At 40.2% G+C, this 22,064-nt stretch overlaps 2 protein-coding genes across 3 annotated transcripts; one reads left to right on the top strand and one right to left on the bottom strand.

The window, feature by feature from the left end:
- Window positions 1-185: 185 nt before the first annotated feature.
- On the bottom strand, window positions 186-5,627 carry asphd1 (aspartate beta-hydroxylase domain containing 1). The gene is made up of 6 exons (XM_063903436.1): window positions 5,280-5,627; window positions 3,434-3,905; window positions 3,031-3,237; window positions 1,975-2,182; window positions 1,619-1,732; window positions 186-1,363 (listed from the first exon to the last, which is right to left on the bottom strand). Exons 2-6 carry the CDS (start codon window positions 3,884-3,886, stop codon window positions 1,254-1,256), a joined length of 1,092 nt encoding a protein of 363 aa, XP_063759506.1. The 5' UTR covers window positions 3,887-3,905; window positions 5,280-5,627; the 3' UTR covers window positions 186-1,253.
- Window positions 5,091-20,669, top strand: sez6l2 (seizure related 6 homolog (mouse)-like 2). Of its 2 annotated transcripts, none has more exons than XM_063903435.1 (19): window positions 5,091-5,579; window positions 6,286-6,366; window positions 6,658-6,786; window positions 6,900-7,115; window positions 11,366-11,502; window positions 12,109-12,301; window positions 13,104-13,289; window positions 13,784-13,967; window positions 14,189-14,352; window positions 15,386-15,580; window positions 17,022-17,160; window positions 17,491-17,687; window positions 17,804-17,998; window positions 18,183-18,377; window positions 18,469-18,660; window positions 18,942-18,980; window positions 19,557-19,674; window positions 19,761-19,866; window positions 20,000-20,669. In XM_063903435.1, exons 2-19 carry the CDS (start codon window positions 6,309-6,311, stop codon window positions 20,027-20,029), a joined length of 2,673 nt encoding a protein of 890 aa, XP_063759505.1. In that variant the 5' UTR covers window positions 5,091-5,579; window positions 6,286-6,308; the 3' UTR covers window positions 20,030-20,669. The 2 variants fall into 2 exon arrangements, with proteins under 2 accessions (XP_063759505.1, XP_063759504.1); XM_063903434.1 differs by having other exon boundaries at window positions 5,096-5,579; window positions 19,761-19,872.
- The last annotated feature ends 1,395 nt before the right edge of the window (window positions 20,670-22,064 follow it).

Consider the following 22,064-nt stretch of genomic DNA (forward strand, 5'->3'; position numbering starts at 1 on the left):
CATTAGCGTGTTTTATCATAATGTGGTGGAGAGTTTTTCTAATTTAATATTATAGAGTCTTTTTCCACAGGACAGTCATGCTCAATATTTCAGTTTTTATATAATTTGCTTGAAAATGTCTCAAGTCAAATCCTACAAAGGTCAGAAGCTAAATGTCCCATGTTGAACAAATCACACGGAATGAAACAACATCATACAACCACGTATAAACGATCTCAGGAATAATCTGTCTCTCTGGGCTGGATTAGTTCAGTCTCTGTAATCCTCATCATGGGACCCTCAGATGAGCAGATGGCAGATAAGACAAGATCATCACTCTAATTCTCATCTGCTGAATGAAAAAATTACCACAAAAAAAAGCATTAAGAGCTCAAACAGAATGTGAAAGTTTGATATGTTAGTGTTTTTAAACCAAAAGTATATTCACTTCTGGCCATTTCCATGGAGAATGGTGTTATTTTAAACAATCCAAGTATTAAACAGGCTGTTTTTCTCTAATGAAAACAATTGAATATCTTAAAACAGAAATCACGGCATGCATACTCAGTCACATAAAGTGTATTACTCTTGTTCATACACACAGTCAATACTGATTCATTTGGTATTTATTTGCTTTTTGGATTCCAAAAATACCTGATGTCTGCATGACATACAAGTGTGCACCACAGGCAAACCACGAAAAAGAGATGTATAGATAAAAACATACAGGCATATGAAGTAATAAGAAGATAAGAGATAACCACAGTGTGTTAACATAAGTTTGGCATTCGTTTTGGAATACAAAAATAAGTAGAGATGTTTTTCTTGTTTTCACAGTTTTTTGGTTGAACTATAGATAATCAGAAAGCATCCCATGCTAACGTGTGCTTGTGTACATGCGTCCAGGGATCAGGACAGATAGGTTTCACATGCAAATAGCATTCACTACCATATGACGTCAAGAAAAGATTTACGATAAGACCAGATCTGCTGTTTTTAGCTAATATCTCATTGCTCTTTCAGGTGACGTCAGCTCCTAGTTTGCAGCAAAACTTTCTAGCATTTACCGCTGCCTAACGTCATCCATAATAATACACACTTCCTGTTGTAGATCTTAAACCAACACCACTTGTACACATGGTAAATGGCTTGTGTAATTCTTAGGGCAGATACACACAGTGATTCATCGACTGGAATGAGATGCATCACCTACAACTAGCAGGGCAAGGCAAGGCATCCCTGCCTGTTGTATACTGCTATTGGCAGGAGCAAATTCAGAGGTCGGGGTTGAACATGAAGTCCAAAGCTTGTCTCTCTGCTGCAGCCACATTTGGATGCCAGAGGTCCACACTCAAAATGACCCGGGGTCCCGAATCTGGAGGCCCTTTACAAATAGAGGTAGATGCAATATTAGGTCAATAGGTTGCAGAAAGGGTCAAACAATTGATAGTTCAACTGTTGAGACCAAAATATTAATAACCGAAAGGACACTCAAATACAAATTTCACAAGCTGCTTATTTTGTGTGATAAATCATGCATTACTCTACATTTTGATATTTATTCACCACTAATAATAAGAAAACTATTAAAAATGATGCTAAAGGCGCTTATTTAAAAAATGTGTACTGATTGACTAACCCTTGTGGGAGACGGTGTGGAGGAACGAGTCATCAACCAGGAGGCAGTGCCCCTCCGACCAGCACTGAGGCTCCCCTCCAACCACCAGCTCACACAGGGAGGGAGTCTGCAGACCTACAAAAGTGGCATCTGTTTAAACTTTGGAAAATGAAGTACTGTGGTTACCATCGGCTAAGAAGGTCATGCACTATTGTCCCCTCTGTGTTCACAATGGAAAGGATTATCGTCAGATGGAACAAACAAAATGTGTTGAGGAGAAAATAGCCCTAACCCACAAAGAACCACAGTGTACAAAGCTTAAGTATTTAAAAATAAATCCAGAAAAAAAACCCAGAATGATTTATTTTTTTACTCACCAAGATGACAACGTAGGCGCGTATTAGTGGGTCCATATGAAGTACCCAATGTGGCTCCGGGCCCTAACAGCCAAAATCCAGCAGATCCCAAAGAGTTGCTGCTTATGAACGTACGCAGAGAGAGAAGAGTCCGGTAGGTGCAGGGACAGGAGCGACAGTTTCCTGCCACAGAAACACCTGCGCTGTATAGAGAAAACACTGCCTGGCCCTGAAAGAGACAATGGCATGCTTTATGACTCAGATATACTTCAACCAATCTATACTTCCATAAATATCATAACTTGACATCTAATAGAGATCACAACAAGACTACTAACATTGAATAAACATAGTTATATGTTATATGTAAAGTTTATAGTCCATGTTGGATTATTGTTAGTCAAGTCTCATTGTTCACTTGTCAAATTACAGTCATTCATGTCTAGTCTTGTCCTGTCATTGCACTTTGTGTTTTATTTTTCCCTCTTGTTTCAGAGCCCTTCCTGCCTTTGTGTTTTTTCCCACCTTTGTGATGTCAGCCCCTCCCTTGATTGTTGTCACCTGTGTTCCTTTACCTCTTGTATATATAGTCCTCGTCTCCCTTTGTCCTGTGCCAGTTCGTCTTGTGTCGTCGAGCAAGCGATTTTTACCACAAGTTATAATCGACAGCCAAGTAATTCAGTTGTTATTGTTTTTTCAGTTAGCCTCTTTATGAGTGATTTCTGGTTGTACTTTGTTTTCACTTGAAGGAAAGACCTTTTTAGAATTTTCAAACTTAGTGTTGACTTTTGCATTTGAGTCCTAGTGTTTCAGTCATGTTCCTAACACCGAATTAAGGATTGAACCATCTGTGTTGTGGTTGACAAATTAGAAAACTAATCCAAAAAGTGTCAAGAGCATACAACTATACTATATTAAGGTCCGGATTTAGCAAGCATTTGTTTGTTTTTTATTAAATGACAAATTGGATACTTAACCACATTGTGGTAGTGTCATTTCTGCTGACAATATTTTGTCCGCTTGCAATCATTTTCATACATAGGATGTTAGTGGGTTTTTTTTATTTGAGTTGCGTACCTTTGGTCCCAGACAGGTCCAGCCTAGCTTTGAGTCGATGCCCCGCTGGTATACAGCCTTGAATTCAGCCAAGATTACAGAGTAGTTGGCTTCCAAGACCTCAATGTCATGCCGATGAGCATCTCTTGGGAAGAAAGGAACACTTGGGACATCTGGCAAGAAGAAGAGATGAGGCTTCTGTATAGCAGAGTGATCGTTCAGTCTGACCTGAAGCGACAGCAAAAAGGAAATCAATGATTCACAATGTTTCCTTTTTCCGCTGTTTACCCTTCACACAAAAGCACTTCCAAATGAGGTGTTACGATGCTTTTACAAAAGATTAAACATGCTTTGACAACATGTTCAATTTCATGGGATATAATATTGAATACATTTGACACACATGCATGGATTAAACTTGTACCTGCTCACGGAGGCCCTTATGAATGCGGCCCATGCCCACCCAACTGTAGCGCTTGGCATACTCTTGCAGTGCTGCATACAGTTTCTGGGCTTCTGCAGATGCCTGAGCAGGGAACAAGGCATGACTCAGCACTGGGGTGAGGTAGCCTTGTCCCTGCTCTTCATCCTCCTCAGTTTCCATGGAAATAAAGGGAGTAATTTGATCACTTCTCAACAGCTTGGATCTTGCATTACACTTTGTTCCAGCACAGCTACCGCCACGGGACATCATGGACCGCCTTGAGCCTGATTTAAGCTTTCCGGCATGTGCGTGACCTGGGATTGGCAGGTCGGAGCCCATCCGATAGCAGTGCCACAGGAAGAGAAGCAGCAGAGTCCACAGGAGGCCACTCAGTGAATGGACACCCAGCTCGGCGTACGGAGGCACGGGCAGCGTGTTCATTGACCAGTCCATCCTTTCAATGTGTGAGAATCTAAGATAATGAAACAGACACAGACCAAGAGATTAGGCAATCCTTGTTTGAATGGCAGTGCAATGCAATCTTCTCAGACTAAACATCAGTCAAATATACATTTTATATAGATTTGATTGGTCTGGAACCATTTCCTTTGGTCACTCCAGACTTTAAACGTCCCAAACTATTAGCCTTGAAGGTGATGTTTCCAATAAGTGGTATTATTCGTTTAGTCAACATAATATAAACAACAGTGTTAAGTGATTTTTACAATCCAAAGACATCTTTGTGAAATTATAGTAAAAATTCTGAAGTCATGCCATGGCTTTCCATCTAGACAGTGTTAGTGGCTAATTCAGATTCAATTTATGTTTCTTTCATTTCAAATTCCTTATATTTCTTGTATCCTACTTTGCAACATTGGGTCTACAATGTAAACAATTAAACCTGGATGAAATCCCAGGCTTGGTTGCATATCTGCTTAACTTCCCCAAAAATATTGTCATCACCTTAACTTGTGTCTTACTATGACTTTTGCATTGTGAACACAGTCAATGAAATGATATGTATAGTACTCTCTTTCCTAAAAGTAGAAACATCTGTCTCTATCAATTTACTTTCAGCTGTAAATGTATTAAAACCACATTGGTAGTAAACAAATATATTGTATGTCTACTTGAATGTAAAGTGCAGTCAAAATGTACACTCATGACTTGGATACTTATTTGAGTTTGTCAGCAGTGCCAAAGTGGACCAAATGTAGCATTCTGGTTTTATGTAAGTTGTTTATCAGCTACAACTGTTTATTCATAAATAACAATATCAAAATAAGCAGATAACAGAGCAGACCAGGATGTTCTGTGAGCATCGTAGACTGTGTGTGTGTGTGTGTGTGTGTGTGTGTGTGTGTGTGTGTGTGTGTGTGTGTGTGTGTGTGTGTGTGTGTGTGTGTGTGTGTGTGTGTGTGTGTGTGTGTGTGTGTGTGTGTGTGTGTGTGTGTGTGTGTGTGTGTGTGTGTGTGTGTGTGTGTTTTAAGTGGGAGGGCTCTTTTTCTCAACAAATTCGTTTTGTAGTTGCATCAATTGTGTTCTATGTGGTGATTCTTTAAGCTACGCATGCTAAAGATTTCTCATAAATCATGAACTAGGGTCGTTTTTTTGTGCATTTTTGTACATTCATTTTGCTACTTTGCTCTGCGCCAGCCCCCGCAGCTCAGCTGATTCATGTACAATGTCCGCATCCTATGTTAGCGCAAACATCCACCCATTACATGAAACCGCGGCACACACATGTTCGCCATGCATACTGTGTATGGCACATGCAGTCCTTTTTAAAGGAGCAAACATACACGATTTACCCCTTGCATGCCGCCTCTCACATCTGTCTGATTACCTTGGTGCACCGTGCAGCGATGTGTCGGACACACTTCAGCACCGTGCTGGTGGACAGCTTCTCCAGCGCTCACTGAGAAAATGTGGATATCTCCCGCGCGCCGCTGCAGTTACCGCGTGCATCCGCTAGGGCGCACCTGAAGCTTCAACACGAATGCCCTCACATCATAGCCGAATGCGTCAACCACACGGTAACCAGCTAGGGGCATCTCACCAGTACAAACCCCGCCGTGTTATCGGGGCCTAAAGCAAGAGGGTACAGTGCAAGAAGAAGAACACTTACGCAGCCTGGCAGACAAAGGTAAGACGCTGGCAGCTTTAGAATGTAGCTGAGATGGTTGTCGGTCTCACAGTGGTGGTGACTGATGCCAAAAATCGTCCTCCGCACAAAGAGGGCCGGGGGAGGTGCGAGTGATGCTGCCTCGTTTAGCCCCATCATTTTGTCACACACCAGGCTGGCATTTTCACCGAGGAAACGCCTCGAATAACAGCGGTGGTGATTTTTGACACATTACCATTGACAGGTTGATTATATAATTAGGTTTATAGTCTACCTGCGGTTGGATTTTGGAATAGCGCATTTTAGGGTATGTTACTGCAGATTTGGATGTGCAGGGGGAGGATGAATATTTAACATTAGTCCGTGTGATATGTATCTGGTCTTTTTTTGTCATTTTCGTTTATATAACGTATGAATGAGATTGTGTATTTTTCAGATTGATGGGGCTGGGATTTAAAGTATCACATCCCAATGATCCTTCAATTCGAAGCATTGTGGCCTGTGTGATGTAAACATATGCCCTGTGCCTGAATGGCGAGTGTGTTTTCAGTGATATGACAAAAAATGTGTAGTCCAGTCAGCAATGACTATTTCCCATGCCCCCTTGCAGTTATTATATTTTACCAAAGAGCGATTACATCACAGACAATATGCAGTTATTTTTCTATTTACAATATGACAATCATATGCTAACCTGCTACAAAACTGCTCTCTTTAACATTTTCAGACAGTTCCGTTTCATTCAAAGCAATGGGGTTCACACGCTTTGCTGTGATGCTTTCTGTCACCATGATCCACCTAGTTTCAGGTAAGTGTGTGTGTGTGTGTGTGTGTGTGTGTGTGTGTGTGTGTGTGTGTGTGTGTGTGTGTGTGTGTGTGTGTGTGTGTGTGTGTGTGTGTGTGTGTGTGTGTGTGTGTGTGTGTGTGTGTGTGTGTGTGTGTGTGTGTTTGTGTGTGTTCTCTAAGCATGCACCTTTGATGTTCCTATCCAATCATTGACTATTGCATTACATCTACAAAAACAGCATTTGCTTGGCGTGTTACAGCTGATTATGCTGTTGCAAACTACAAAGGCAATAATTGTTCCTGGCTATTTCAGGTATGAGCTTCATGACTCCTGAGCCTGACACACCACCAACATCAACCCCTGAGTCTTACCCTCTGGGTGACCTGATCCATGCTGCCCTGCAGAGTAAGGAATACTTAGGAGAGGCTTCTGCAAGCACAGGTACATTAACACAGGCCTTTACAGCTTTATAGGCCTAATGCACCTGAAGCACTACATGGTTGAGTGATGATTGCAAATAACTCACATTGAATTGAACCCTTTGGACTCTGCAGGTACGACCACCAACCCGACACAGGCTGTGCCAGGGCTTGGGCAGAGCGAGTCGACAGCAACAGTCATATCCCCGGGGCTGCTCACCACAGCTTTCAGCTCCTCTTCTGCTGCCAGCCAGACCGGATCAAGGACCCCCATGTCCTCACTGCCCATGGAGGAGGAGACAACCACTACTCTGATCACCACCACTACCATAACAACAATGCACATGCCAGGTACCTGCATAACACTTTGCTTCCCCTCAATCTGTGTTGTTTTATTCAGGCTTGTTGATAGGTTTCTGTTACAGCAATGTTAAAAAAATCTTTGAACAAAATGTCCACCTTAAACGTGTGGCTTTAGAGCTGATAAGATTGTTGTTGCGCTGGCATCGTTAACAAATTCTCACTGAATCTCTTTGCTTCCCATCACGCTTACAATTACTGCTCTTCTCTGCACCCTTTTAAAAAAGTAACAAGAAGGTGTTGACAGTCAATGTAACAAGTCATAAAAGAAAGAGATCTGAATGTACTTTAGTGGTTGAAGAAAAATTGCCACTCTGTTACGTGACATCTTAAATGCTTGATTCTAAAGTTTGGCCTACCATATCTGCTGTGAGATGACTGGGCCAGATGTGCACCATCAGTAAAAACTCATTCATAGACATGTGCATCTTTGACTTGGCACCAGAAATAGTAACATACATATGGTGAAACTTGAAAGTACAGCACAAAGGGATCAACCTTTGCCATTAAATCCAAATAATTCAGGAATTCTATAGCATGCATCTGACTAATGATGACATGAACTTTACTATAAATGTTAACTAAAAATCGTCATTGCTACAGTATTTTATAGCTTGGGCTATATCAGTCAAAAAGGGCAAAATGTTCAGAGTTAATCAGATGGCTCTTGAAAATATTTTGATGCGTGAAACCAGTGAGATCTGAAGCGTACGAGGGGGACTTTATTTGGCCCTTATTACGTGATAGATTTGCTATTCGTGTTCTCTTTGTTCACATTTTTACACGAAAAGTTCTGAATCAAGATTGACAATACAGTGTAAATATGTATTTTCATTGTTATTGCAACAAACAAATTAGACTTAATCTGTGAGCATGAAAACAACTTACTGGCTGAGTAAAGAGCAACCAGGTGAAGCCATTAATACTAATATCAGCACTGCTACTGGCCTAATATCATAGGGAGAATTAATTTGACAAATCAGTCAGTCAACAATGCCATCATGACAAGAATAATAATGGGAAGGATGAAGAACAGAACGGCAGCATCCTTGTCAGAAATGGAGTTAAGTACGACAACACTACGGCGTCTCCTGTGGTGGGGGTGCCTGTGGTGCTCTCACTGCAGGTGGATGAGAGCTCTTAGTCATTCTGGTCATGAAATAAAAGACACCATTACATTAAGGGCTGCAAATGAGGGTTGAGGAAATGCGATTGAGCACGTGGGAGGTGGGTTAGCTGGTTTACACCAAATGTTGGGAGAGAAATGTCATTTGAAATGAATGATCACTCAGGTAGGTAGGTGTGTGTGTGTGTGTGTGTGTGTGTGTGTGTGTGTGTGTGTGTGTGTGTGTGTGTGTGTGTGTGTGTGTGTGTGTGTGTGTGTGTGTGTGTGTGTGTGTGTGTGTGTGTGTGTGTGTGTGTGTGTGTGTGTGTGTGTGTGGCACAACTTACAGTTTAACAGGGGGTACATGTGCTTGACTATTTATACGCTGCTTTACCAGGAAATTAGGCCTACTGGTCCAAGTAATTGTCCAACATACAACCCCACCATAAAATATATCTTACTTTAAAAATATATAGATTATTTTGTACCTTTAGACAAAGCAGTGCTAGTTGTTTTACTCGGTTTAAATGTATTTCCTGCCGAGAAGTTGAAGTAGTGTCATTTTCACATCTAATTCTCGGCAAGAAAGTTATTCAGCAAATTTTAAACTATTCCTTAAACTTTTCTGAAAACAACTTCAACTGCTAGTTTCTCCTCTTCATCTTAAACAGTTGAAGAGAGGTTCCAGAATTGTCATTTAATCCAATGCGTAATTGCTAAGCATTGTCAGTTCGACCAAACTCTCTGTCCGTCCTATCAATGAAAAATCTCAAGTTTGTTTTTCTCTTCTTTGCCGTTCACTTTTTTTCTGTGCCTGTTCGTTGTTAGCCAATTGCACTGGAAAACCGTTCCCTCTCTAGAGGCCATTTGTATTACAAGAGGTGGTCAATAATTTGATTGTATCAAAGCATTGCAACAGTTTCATTCATATGGTCAATACAATAATTGAATGCGTAGCAATCAGATACACCACAGCTTCACCCAAGGCAGTACTTAGCTTACTGGTTTTGAATTACATTTCATTTACCCAATTTAATCAGTGTACTGTTACATAGAACTACATGCTGCCACTTAGTGAACATAAACCAGGTTGTTATTATAAGGCTTGGATTGAATTTCCCAGTCCTACAAGCCCGAAGACGAGGAAGATATGTGCAGCACCCTGCCGCACATAAATCATGTGGATGTATTGGGCAAATATGAAAACATTTTATAGGCTGAGCTACTCCACAATATCTAGACAGAAAGGATAAAAGTTAAAGGCTCTACTCGACTTCAGTCGTTAGCTTGTCTTTCTGATATCATTTTTTATCTCTTGTGAACTGATTTGCTAAAGCTGAATATTCCAAAACTGATTTTTTTCAATGCCAGGATCTGACACGTGTCCAACATGCTGAATTTGCCAAAAAGCCGCAGACTAGTTCCAACGCTGCAGGACAAACCAACTCACTTTTAGCAATAAAATGGCCCCAGGATTCAGCCAAGTTGTTTTTTTCAATAAAGAGAAATGTGTCTGTGTAGTAAGGCTTGCTGGTCATTTATTTTATAACCTTTCAACCAAACAGTCTTATCATAAATGTCCTGCAGGTGTAGCATACTAGCATTTTCATGTGTTCCCATTCAAGCTCCAACCCAAAATACAGTAATAGATGAATTTACCTTTTGTTACAACTTTCAGAAAACTTCAAAAAAGTTCAGAGCAGGATAACAGAAGTGCTATCACCTGACTTGCTTTGTGATCATGTTTTCAGCCGGATATGAGATTTTCCTGGAGCTCAGTGATGTTTCCCTTTATCCATTTGGTACTGTGATGATTTGCACAGTAGGGATTTGTCACTGGTTACCCAGCTACTACTGTTAACACTGACCTACATGAAAGAGATCAACATAAATGTGTTTTTTTATGCATCTGAGCCAGAGTCAGCTGAGGCCAGAGGCATTATGTTTTGGGCTATCTGTCAGTCAATCTGTTTATCCGTCTGTCTGTCACATTCAACCAAATGTGGGACTTTGGGAGTAAATCATGACCTGTGCATCCCATTGTTGTGAATGCAGTTTCTCAGAAACACTGTGAGGACATTATTTAGCACAAACATCCACTTTACTCAAGGATGATCTGATTAGAATTTGTAGCTCAAAGATCCAGGCCAAGTAACCTCACGAAACGCGCTTAGTATCAAGTATTCCTTTAAGTTTTACAATTTCACACAAAATGAAAAGCATACAACCAAATTGTCAACTACATTGACTTATGCACACCAAAGAAGACCATAAAAAAACTCTTCTAAGTATGCTATTGTTGACTGCCTTTATAATTGTAAATTAACCAGTAGATTTATTAAATGCACACCAGAAACACAGTGATAGTTGTTTGATGATAATAATAAAGAAACCAGACGAGCAGAATCTGACCAGTATGGATAAAATTATTGTCAGCATTAAGCAAAATTGCTTCCAGGATCAAGTTTGTCCTCTCAAGCATCACCTGCCCGCAGAAAGAGAGCTATGTGCTACCTGTCTGCACCCTAACGTCAGTAGTACCCCTCAATAATGTAGAACTGTTAGCAAGGAGCACCAGGAATGGTGCTTCTTTGCATATTTGACTACTTATCCTTCATAACTTCCTGGTTAATGCAACACAGATCGTCAGGGGTGTAGGACGCATCTTGGAGAATCGGTGGCCAAACAGTTCACACAGTTCAGTAAACGAGTTGTAACTTCGCTCACCATCTTCACATAACTGAGGGCTAAAAGAACTCCCACAAGTCCTCATCCAAACAAAACATCAGGTCATCTAGCCTGCAGAAAGGTTTGTGGCAAAGATATAGTAGTGGCATGTCTGTGCCATGAAATACAGGAGAAGTTGACGGACCTTTCCTCTCTGTATTCCGGTTGTGACAAGCTCTAAGGGGGGGAATTGAGTTGATTTTAATCCCACAATGTTCATTAAGCTTTATGCATGTTGACTTGACTTTGCACCTTGATTCAAAACTCCTGTCACTGTCTGTGAAAATTCATCTAGTATCTGTCATAACTTCCAAGAGTTGAATTTTCACTTGTGTTGTTGTTATAAAAACTTACATGTTTGTTGACATTTGTACTTCTTTCTTCTCCTGCCCTTTCCCTCTTTTCACAGTTCAATGCAATGCGACCTTGTCAGCAATGGAGGATGTTGTCGAGTCACCAGATTCTGCTTCATCATCCTCAACTTTTTCCCCTCTGGAATGCACATACAGCATTACTGTATATCCAGGATATGGAGTGGAAATTCAGGTAATGTACATTATCACCTATAAATCCACGATTACTCATCTCGATAGACAAAAACCTATACATTAATTATTTCACGTGACCTCAGATAACTGTCAAATTAGATACAGATTTGGAAACACGGTCTGGATTTTAAAATTTCAGTCTGATAAATGGTGACAGGGTTGGTGGTGTACCTTGACTAAGTAAATTATCTGTAGTTTCCTGCATTAATAAAAAGATTAGCAGTAATCACACAGGAGTGCACTAATTATAACTGTAATAATGTTGCAGCAGGAAAATGGTCATTAAGCTCTACTGTGTTAACTTCTAGCTTATTCCACCATTAAGTGAAATGTAGCTAATTAAAGCTATGGCATACACGACTTAGAAGACGGAAACATAATACATCCTATTATTGAAAGAAATTACGACCATTTCACATAGCTTACTTTCTATTTGTGTTTCTCGTTAGTTTTTCTTAATGTGCATTATTGTAGGTATTATAGGTGTGTGATGAGTTTGACTAAGCTGTGTGTATATATATATATATATATATATATACAATATATGTGTTTTGTAATTAACAGGTTACATGTCATTACAGCACTTCTTCTTTTATTCCTGCAGGTGAGGAAGGTGAACCTGTCTAAGAAAGAGTCTCTGACCATCATGGGTCATGGAGGTTTGGGACCTGAGCTGTTAGCCAATGAGACCCTGATGAGGGAGGGTCAGGTGATTCGCAGCACAACCAATCAGGTGTTCATACACTATCGCAGCCTTCGACAGTCCAACCACGGCGTGTTCAGCCTCCACTATCAAGGTAAACCTTCTCTTCTGGATTCATTATAAAAATAGAAGTGACAGGTCGTTCCTTGGATCTACTTTCTCTCGTTTTTATGGTTGGAATTGAAGCCCTGTATATCTGCATATTTCAAAGCATAAAAGCATAGTAAATGTGCCAATGGATACAGTCAGAACAGAAACGTGCACTCTGAGAAAATTCCAAGGAGTTGTTTTTACATTTAGCTAAGTCTTAAGTTTAAAGCTAGCTAATTTCTTAATTCTTCAATGTGTTTCTGAGCCCTCAGGCTACACTGAGCTTTTTACTGTGGGTTAAGTTCAATAAGGAGAAACAGATTAGAAATGAATAACAACTTTTAATCAAGAATTAAGAAAGCAACAGAGAAAAGGTTCCATTTCCCTGAGGACCCATGATGAAAAGGCAAGTTTATTTATGCAACACCTTTCAACACAAGGCGATTTAAAGTGCTTTACAAAATGAAAAACATTGAGAACATTAAGAAATAGTGAAGATGGATCCTGCTCTGCCAAGTCACCTGGGAAAGACATGGTGGTGAAGTGGGAGCATAACAGAACGGGAGCAGAGGGCTCAAGATTAAAAGATACATCTAGCTGATTATTTCACAGAATATGAAAGGTAAACTGAAAGAAAAACATGTCAACATTTTTGTTTATGTTCTGACAGCATGATAAGTCTAGCGGGGCAAAGAATAGACATCCACCAGAAGAAGAATACGTTAAAAAACATGAGGGGAAATATGTAAACTTTGTACCTTTCAAATTTAAGAATATTTACTTCCTGTTTCATCCACACCCCACAGCCTTCCTGCTGTCCTGCCCGTTTCCTCAGTCTCCTGAGAAAGGCGGAGTGACAGTGACGGATATCCACCCCGGAGGCCAGGCACACTTCCACTGTGATCCAGGTTTCCAGGTTCGCGGCCATGAGGTGTCTACTTGTGTCAACACAACACAACCTCACTGGAGCACCTCTGAGCCACAATGTGTCGGTCAGTAAACTAATTTACATACAACACTGGACACGTTACTAACTCAGCACCCGGGGCATCACACCTAGAGTTTGTGTGTCTCTCACCTGGCAGGTTGCTAGTGTTAGAGGTTACATCTGAATTATGAGTCACCTGTTACCATAGTCTTGCCTGACGCCAACCTTATTTTTAGCGTCACCTGGGGGATTCTTGACATCCCCCTGGATGCATCTTTTTTATATGTGTTCACATTATCATTTTTGAGTCTGGGACTGTCCATGTTGTTATTTATTTTCTCTTTCAGTCTATATTTACAACATATATGGCATGTCTGTCCATCCTGAGAGAGGGATCCCTCCTTTGTTGCTCTCCTGCGGTGTCTCTAGGAGTTTTTCCTTGCCTGAGACCAACATGTAATTTGTGATATGTAGCTTTATGAATAACATTTGATTGTTTGATTGGTTGATAAAGTGTTGACTTTTGGAGAGTGATTTGTGGGATTCTATTTTCCTCAGCTGTGTCATGTGGAGGGTGGATACGTAATGCAACAGTCGGCCGGATTCTGTCTCCACCCCCTCCATCTGTCAGCAACCACAGCAATGGAAATAACCTGAGCTGCCACTGGCTGATAGAAGCCAAAGAGGGGCACAAACTCCACCTACACTTTGAGAGGATCGCGCTGGATGAAGAGGATGATAAGTAAGTTTGTGTTTCCACTACTTTGTGTATCACAGAATCCGTTTGTTTTTTTTACTCTGGATTTAGGGTTAGCGACTATTGATTAACAATAAAGTTGTTTTTAATGTTGATTCTCTTTAATCTGCTACTCGAGCACATTTATGCTACACTTATTGACACACTGATTATAACCCTATCTCTTCATCGTAACGTTGGGTTTCTTTGTGGGGTTTTCCTTTCAGGTTAATAGTGCGCAGTGGAAACAGTTCCCTGTCTGCACCGCTCTTTGACTCAGACCTGGATGATGTCCCGGAGCGTGGGCTGCTGAGTGAGAGCTCCACGCTTTACCTGGAGCTCACCGCCGACTCTTCCTCCATCCCTCTGCTCCTGGCGCTGCGATACGAGGGTGAGCCGAGAGTCTGAGAGAAAACACACGTCCTCCTAACCTCAATATTTTTTCATATATAAAACCTAGTTCAGTATACTTGTTATTATAAACAAGTTCGTTTTTTTATCCCACTCCTGACAATACATTGTGTCCAGCAGTGGCTCAGTAAGAGGGGCTTGGACTGGGAATCGTAGGGTCGCCGGTTCAAGTCCCCGAACAGACTTGAAATATGGAAAGTGGACTGATACTTGGAGAGGTCCCAGTTCACCTCCTATGCCCTGCTGTGGTGCCCTTGAGCAAGGCACCGGACACCTCCAATCCCCCCTCCCCATTGCTCCCCGGGCGCTGCACAATAGCTGCCCACTGCTCCTAGTGCTAGGATGGGTTAAATGCAGAAGACCAATTTCACTGTGTGTGACCTGCTGTGTGCATGTACAGTATGTGACTAATAAAGAGGGTTTCATCCTCCGATTCTTCTATAAACCATAATCTACTCTTTAAAGGAATTGAAAAGGCGACGTGTCAATTGTTACTGGTTATTTTAAATCTCTAAAACCATTGTGGAAGTTTATCATTTTTATGATTGTCTTTAATGCGATTTTATTATCTTTTTATTCTATATACACAACATCTTTGCATGTCTGTACATCCTGGAAGAGGGATCGCTTTATAAATTATACATAATTCATGTAGATATTTAATAAGTATTATGTTTGAAGTGAGAATTACATTTTAAGGACGGTCTGGAATACCAAGGCTTTCTTCTCATTAATGTGTTGTTTTGCTTTAGCGGCCCATGATGAGCCCCATAAGTGCTCTCAGTCTGCCCACACTTCAGTGGGATTTATTTTAGGCTTTGGAGATGCTCACTACTTAAGCTTTTAGCGCCTTACACCTGGGCTTTTTCCAGCCAAAAGGGTATAATATTGTGAAAAGCCACACTTTTCTCCTTCTCAATTAAAGGGGTAGTTATGCAAGGGCACCAGGGAACAGGGAAACACTTTTTTCAGATCATGCACCAAATCTAATTTCTTTGTATGTCTTATTTTAGCTTTCGATGAAGAACACTGCTGGGAGCCCTACATGCCCCATGGAAATTTCAGCAGCAGCGACATCACATATCAGCTGGGCACCACTGTTACCTTCACCTGCTCTCCAGGCTTTGTGATGGAGCAAGGTTCAGGGACGATTGAGTGTGTCGAACCCAGCAATCCTCACTGGAATGACAGCGAGCCTGTGTGCAAAGGTAAGAATCAGGATTGGTCTCCGGTTGTGTTTTCAAGAAGTAAATGAAAACGAAGGTCTTTTGTTTCTGGGCTACTTGATTTAAAGAGGCCCCTTTTGTGCTGTTGGAGGTTTTCCCTTTCCTGCATTGTTGTAAAAGTGTTGGTGCATGTAAATGGTCTGCAATGGCTAAAATCCCAAAGTTCTCGTCTGAGGGAGTTCCCCTCCCACACAGTTGGCCCCAGTTGTTTACTTCAGCGACAATGTGATATCATTATATATCACTCACCCTTCTATTGGCTAGTGCTCTAGCACATTGCATGTATGTAAGGGGCAGGACATATCCAAGAGGTTGACCAATCAGAGCAGACTGGGCCCCTTTAACTAAATTGAAATATTGTGCTTGTCCTTAACTCCAAAACACTGAGTTTTTCTAAGTTAGAGCATGTAGTGAGAAAGTCATTTGATTCATTTATATTCAAATAGCTGAGTGTGATTGAACCATCAAGATGTTGTAGCTGCAGCCGCGCTGACTGTGTCATCTGTTGAACTGCTGTCATGCTGTGAAAAGCGAGAGCAAGTGAGAGATTGTAAATAAAACTGGCAGAGACACTCCACCGGGTCAAAGACGCGGTTGAAAACACAGGTGCTATAGTTTAACTCGGCGAAATACATTCAGAAAGCCATATGTTGTGCAGCGTTTCTGCTGGTAACTCATTCTGTTCTCTCAGAGTGGAAGCTGTTTAGAAATGAGGCATCAGCTGTTGCGTTTGTGATTGTTAATATTTTATTCTGCTCATATCTGCCCCACTGTTGTGATGATTTTTGTCTCCAAAAGAAATATCTTTCACAAATGTTGTGGTAATGTGTGTGCGATACTACTGTTTTCATGCACTGTTTTATTCCATCTCTGTTGATGAAAACAATCCTTACTCCACAACCGATGGCCATTTGTGTGTTCGCATTTTCCTGCCTCAGTTTTAAAGAGGGCTTCGTATAGAGATTTTTTGCTGCATCCTCCCAACTCACAGGAGAAAGAGCTTGTATGGAAATAGAAGTGCTGTATTTGGCTCCTATCGATGTTATTTGCACCTTGGAATTGTCATCTCCCTACTGGAACAATTACCTGGCTGTTTGTGTTGTATTTCTGCAAGGACAGGTTGCTCGAAGTAACAAGACAATGGTGTCAAAATGATAATATTTTTTAATTGATCTGCCTTTAGTTGCAGAATAATTCATACAGACTAGCTAATAAAACAAGTATTTTCTTATGATGCCATGTACTCTTCAGCACAGCTCTCTTCCTTATGTGCCCACTGAAATCTTCATCATCTCTCCTTGATGCTTTTTCTGTGTCTTATCTTCGTTCATGAATAATAGATTTTTCTCCAGTTGCTTTTTCTTTTTCCAGCTTCTGTTGTTATTTCATCAGCCCATTCATCGCTCTCTCCTCTGCTCTGCAGCTCTGTGCGGAGGGGAGCTGACGGAGTCGGCCGGCACAATCCTGTCTCCTGATTGGCCACAGAGCTACTCCAAAGGGATGGACTGTGTATGGCAGATCCATGGCAACGAGGAGAAACGCATTGAACTGGATGTCCAGATGTGAGTATGGCTAATTTGAGTTGTTTGCAAGCAAGAAATTACCAACCATGTTTGATTTATGTGCTGAATGTAAATCTAAATTGAATAAATGTTACTTATGTTGCATAAAATCTGAACACCTGCATATATCATCACATAATCCCTTCACGTCCGGACTTTTCATTTCTAATTTTGCTGAATTGATATACTGACTAAGCCTAAAAGCTCATAGATTATACTGAACATCTATAGTGCATATGTTAATTCTACCTGAAAAAGAAAGGTAGATACCACAACATTTAATAATTGAAACCTAATTTCTCTTTTTTATTCTTGTCTTTCTTCTTAAAGTTTGAATATCCGCCAAACTGATGTGCTGACCGTTTTTGACGGGCATGACCTCACGTCCCATGTGATGGGACAATACCTGGGATCCAAGGAGCGTTTCCAGGTCTCGTCCGTGGGTTCAGAAGTCACCATCCAGTTTCAGAGCGACCCCGATGATTCCAGTTTCATCCTGAGTCAGGGATTCCTCATTCATTATCGTGGTAAGTACCATCCTAAAGAAACATGTTTCATTGTTCATTGTCACAGTGAGAAGATAGGGTCTTCTGAAGATCATGAGGGTTTAAATGTCTTTCCTTGCTGTGTGTCTGTCCTGCAGAGGTTGAGCCAAACGACACCTGCCCAACTCTCCCTCAAATCGACTTTGGCTGGATCAGCTCGTCCCACTCGTCCCCCTTGAGAGGAAGTGTGCTGACCTATCAGTGCCAACCGGGGTACGACATCAGTGGATCGGACATCATTACCTGCCAGTGGGACCTCTCCTGGAGCAGCAGTCCTCCTACGTGTGTCAAAGGTGAGGCAAGAAGTGGGAGGTATTTTCCTTTAACTCATTAAAGGAATAGTTTGGATTGTTTGAAGTGGGATAGTATGGGGTTATTATCCAGAGTCGGTGTATACAGTAGATGGTCTTTAGCACGTTTGGAGAAAGAGAATCTGTTCATTGCTTATAACTAAATTTCCCACCATGTCCCCCACAGTCCAGCAGTGTCCAGACCCAGGAGAGGTGGTAAACGGAGCACGCTCAGTGCGTCCCGAGGCCGGTTTTGCAGTGGGGACAGTTGTTCGTTTCTCTTGTAACCAGGGTTATCAGCTGGAGGGTCCAAGCCAGATCTCCTGCCACGGACGAGACACCGGCACCCCCAAATGGAGCGACCGCAGCCCCAAGTGTGTCTGTGAGTCTTTTTCCTTTACTTCTTCTGTTTATGGCGCTTATACCTGCTAAAAACTGCAAATATATGACTACGGTTTGTTTTGCTTTAACAGTAAAATATGACCCATGCCCAAACCCTGGCGTCCCTGACAATGGTTACCAAACCTTGTACAAGCATAACTACCAGGCAGGAGAGACTCTGCGTTTCTTCTGTTATGAGGGCTACGAACTCATCGGCGAGGTCATTATCAGCTGTGTACCCGGCCACCCCTCTCAGTGGAACAGCCCACCGCCATTCTGCAAAGGTAAAGATTGTGATTGTGTTCGGAGTTTGTTTGAGCAATGTTGAGGAACAAAACAGGAGCATCTCATTCAACGGTCCAGATATGAATGAATGAGGTTATGTTTTTAATATTAGCTGTCTTTAACCATGTTTAAGCTCAAGGGCTGTTCTAAATGTTTTATCCTCTTGCATGACTTTTTTTATTAAAGCAAGATAAATCTGAATACAAATTCTGTGTGTTAATGACATCCTTAAGGACTTCCCCATGAACATCTTTTACTTCTCTTTCCTCCTTTCACACAGTGGCATATGAGGAGCTTTTGGATGATCATAAATTAGAAGGTGATTTATTTTTTTGATGTGTTCTTTATAAATCATACTTTAAGCTATTATATTTAGAATATAAATTCCCTACTTAGCCACCCTCTGGTGCTATTAAAAACCACAGTATAATAGATGCTGCTATGTAAAGTAACCCATTTTTTAAATTTTTGTACACTGGGACAGTGTTATTCTCCTTTAAATAAGTATTATGTATCATCTTATAATTTGTTAATAGCAGAAATACACTCTTGTATGAGCGACCAAATACACTTGCTGTGTTTTTTTCAGTCAGTCAGTCACTTGCAAAGACACACAACACCTTTACAGCATTAAATAAAATGTTATATAACAACTGACATCAGTCAAATTCTATTTCTCTGAGGCATCTATCTCAGTTCCCCAATTTAGATTATACAAGTGAAGTGTGAGAGCTCTTTGGCGCTCCAAAACTGAGAGTTTCTTCAGATTTAGCAGCCTCTTTTTAAAGGTTTATATTTTCTTAACTTATCCAAATCAATAGAGCACTGTGAGCATAAATACATCACAGTTAGTAAAAAATCTTAATTTTGTGTTAACTCTTTGACTATTCCACAGTGTCCCAGTCTTTCGAGCCGTCCCATCAGATCCTGAGTGAGAACATTGCTTTGGCAATAATTCTGCCAATAATCCTGGTCATCCTGCTGATCGGAGGAATTTACATGTACTATACGAAGTAAGTACTGCTTTTACTTTGATTCAACTCACTTTACAAGATTGTAGAAACGTTTCTATATGTAATTAAAGTTGTTCCCCTCACAGCATCTGCAGACTAGAGTGGAAGCCGCTCTTCTGGAAGTCTCTGTCTCACACACACTCCTACAGTCCAATCACAGTCGAGTCCGACTTCAACAACCCTCTTTATGAGGCAGGTGTAAGTATAAGGCTGATGCTTAACATGTTTTCTAGCCTTATCAACTTTGTTATTTGTATTTGTCTACATCCAAACTAAAAATAAGTCTTAAATAATTGTTTTACTGATTTATTTCTTAATCCCACAGGACACACGGGAGTATGAAGTATCAATTTAGAGGAGAAGACGTCTCGGTGAGAGTTGATAACCACAGAAAGATTCAATTCTTTTGGACGAGAAATGTCTAAGTATTATAAGGCCTCACTCCCCTTTTATCATTATTTTCTAACTTGTTTCTGTTTACCGTCACGGTATCTCTGGTTTATCAGTTTGTGGAAGTGCTTTATTCTGATTTGTTGCACTGATGTGGTGATTTGCCAAATGTGGGTCCTACTTCACAGTCCAACTGTCTGTATCACTAGGACTGGTGCCTTATGACGGGTAAGAAATGGATAACAAAGGGAAAAAATAGCAGTGTGGGAGGCATAGGTTAAGTGTAAAAGGGTGTTGTTCAAATGTATTTATTTATTAAGTTAAATTGTTATGAGGCCAAAACATCAGAGAACTTGGCAATACTTTATTTGTAACTGTCAGAAGTCAAAAGCATACACACTGAATGTTTTACTTTCATCCTTACACTGATTCATTATACAAAGTGTTACAGTAAAAGGGAAGAATACTTTAATTTCAATCATGACAAAAGTTTGATCACCACCGTCATTTTCTCTCTGTGTAACACACCCATTTACACACACACACACACACACACACACACACACACACACACACACACACACACACACAAACAAACACAGAAATTGAATGTAAATATTTGACTTAATATTGATTGAGGTTGATATATATACTAAACTATATATAAATATATATATAAACCTCATATATACACTTATACACGGTGGTGGGAGGTTATATATTTTCATTATATATGTAATGAAAATTCAGTGCCAAAATATAATGTTAAATAATTTAATGTCTCTAAGTGTTTCATCTGTTGTTGCAATACTGTTTACAAAAGCAGTTTATTTTATTCTTCGCTGTTTCTGGAGTGCACCGTCACCCAGTGTCACATGACATGTAAGACAAGGTGAGGACATGAATGTCATTATGCTTAGAGCATGCACTGATTGTAAATTATATTGCTTCTGCTCAAATCTTGCCATTATCATTATAGTTATCGACAGTTATCATTGTTATCAGATTTGATGTTGTATGCACTATGTTGATGAAAATTACAAACTTGGCTGCTTGCTGTGATGCATAATGTATTTATTTACAACTGATTGTTTGAACAGTGAATGTTTTCTCATTCACTGTGCCAAATGGAGGATCCTGGAGACTGTTGCTTTGTAGATTTAATTATTCTCTTATCACCAGTAGCATTTTTTTGCTTCATATATGAATACACTCTTTTGAAGGCAGTAAATTATTTGCTGAACTGGAAATAAAGTCTCTGTTGAATGGTGTAAAACTGTTGAGAAATGGGCTTTTATTTTTCAATGCTATACTTATACAATCTGTGTCTGCAAAGGACATGCACCAAGAGTGGGAAAGTCATGTTATATGTTTTAGAGATAATGTTAAACTTGTAAGGCTTTTTTTCCATAGCTTAAAGATAAAGGCTTCTATTTTTCTGGAAATAATTAACAGAATAAATATCTGTATTATTCCCAGTGAAGAATGTGGAGCTGTGTTCTCTACAAAGGAAGGGGTGAAGGAGTTATTCAGATATTTTACTTAAATAGTATAAGTACATAAAGTAATATTACAGTGAAATAAATACTCTTTTATAATAAAAAAGAATGTGTTGCATTTTTTTTACAAATACTCAAATATTAGTACCCTAAGTACCCTAAAGTACCCTAAGTCAAAGTTTCATTCAGAATATGTATATTTAGTAGTTTTGTTGCACTTTTCTACAGCTAAAGGAGGTGCTTGTTTCAATACTGCTGTCTTGTTTGACCTATAATAAATGCAATACGTTATTGTTTATCAGTTGACGATATTATATATTTTTAACTTACAAATATTACTTAAAATTTCAGTTAAAACATGTTTAAATCTAAAATGTAGTGGAGTGGAATAAAGAAGCAGAAATACTTCAGTTGGGCTACATTATTTTGAAATTATTTACCGGAAGTTGTAGCATGTTCTCATTTCTGCATTAACGCTAACTTTGTAAGTGTAATATTCCA

This window comes from Eleginops maclovinus, chromosome 16 (assembly GCF_036324505.1).
Source record: "Eleginops maclovinus isolate JMC-PN-2008 ecotype Puerto Natales chromosome 16, JC_Emac_rtc_rv5, whole genome shotgun sequence".
NCBI lineage: Eukaryota > Metazoa > Chordata > Actinopteri > Perciformes > Eleginopidae > Eleginops > Eleginops maclovinus.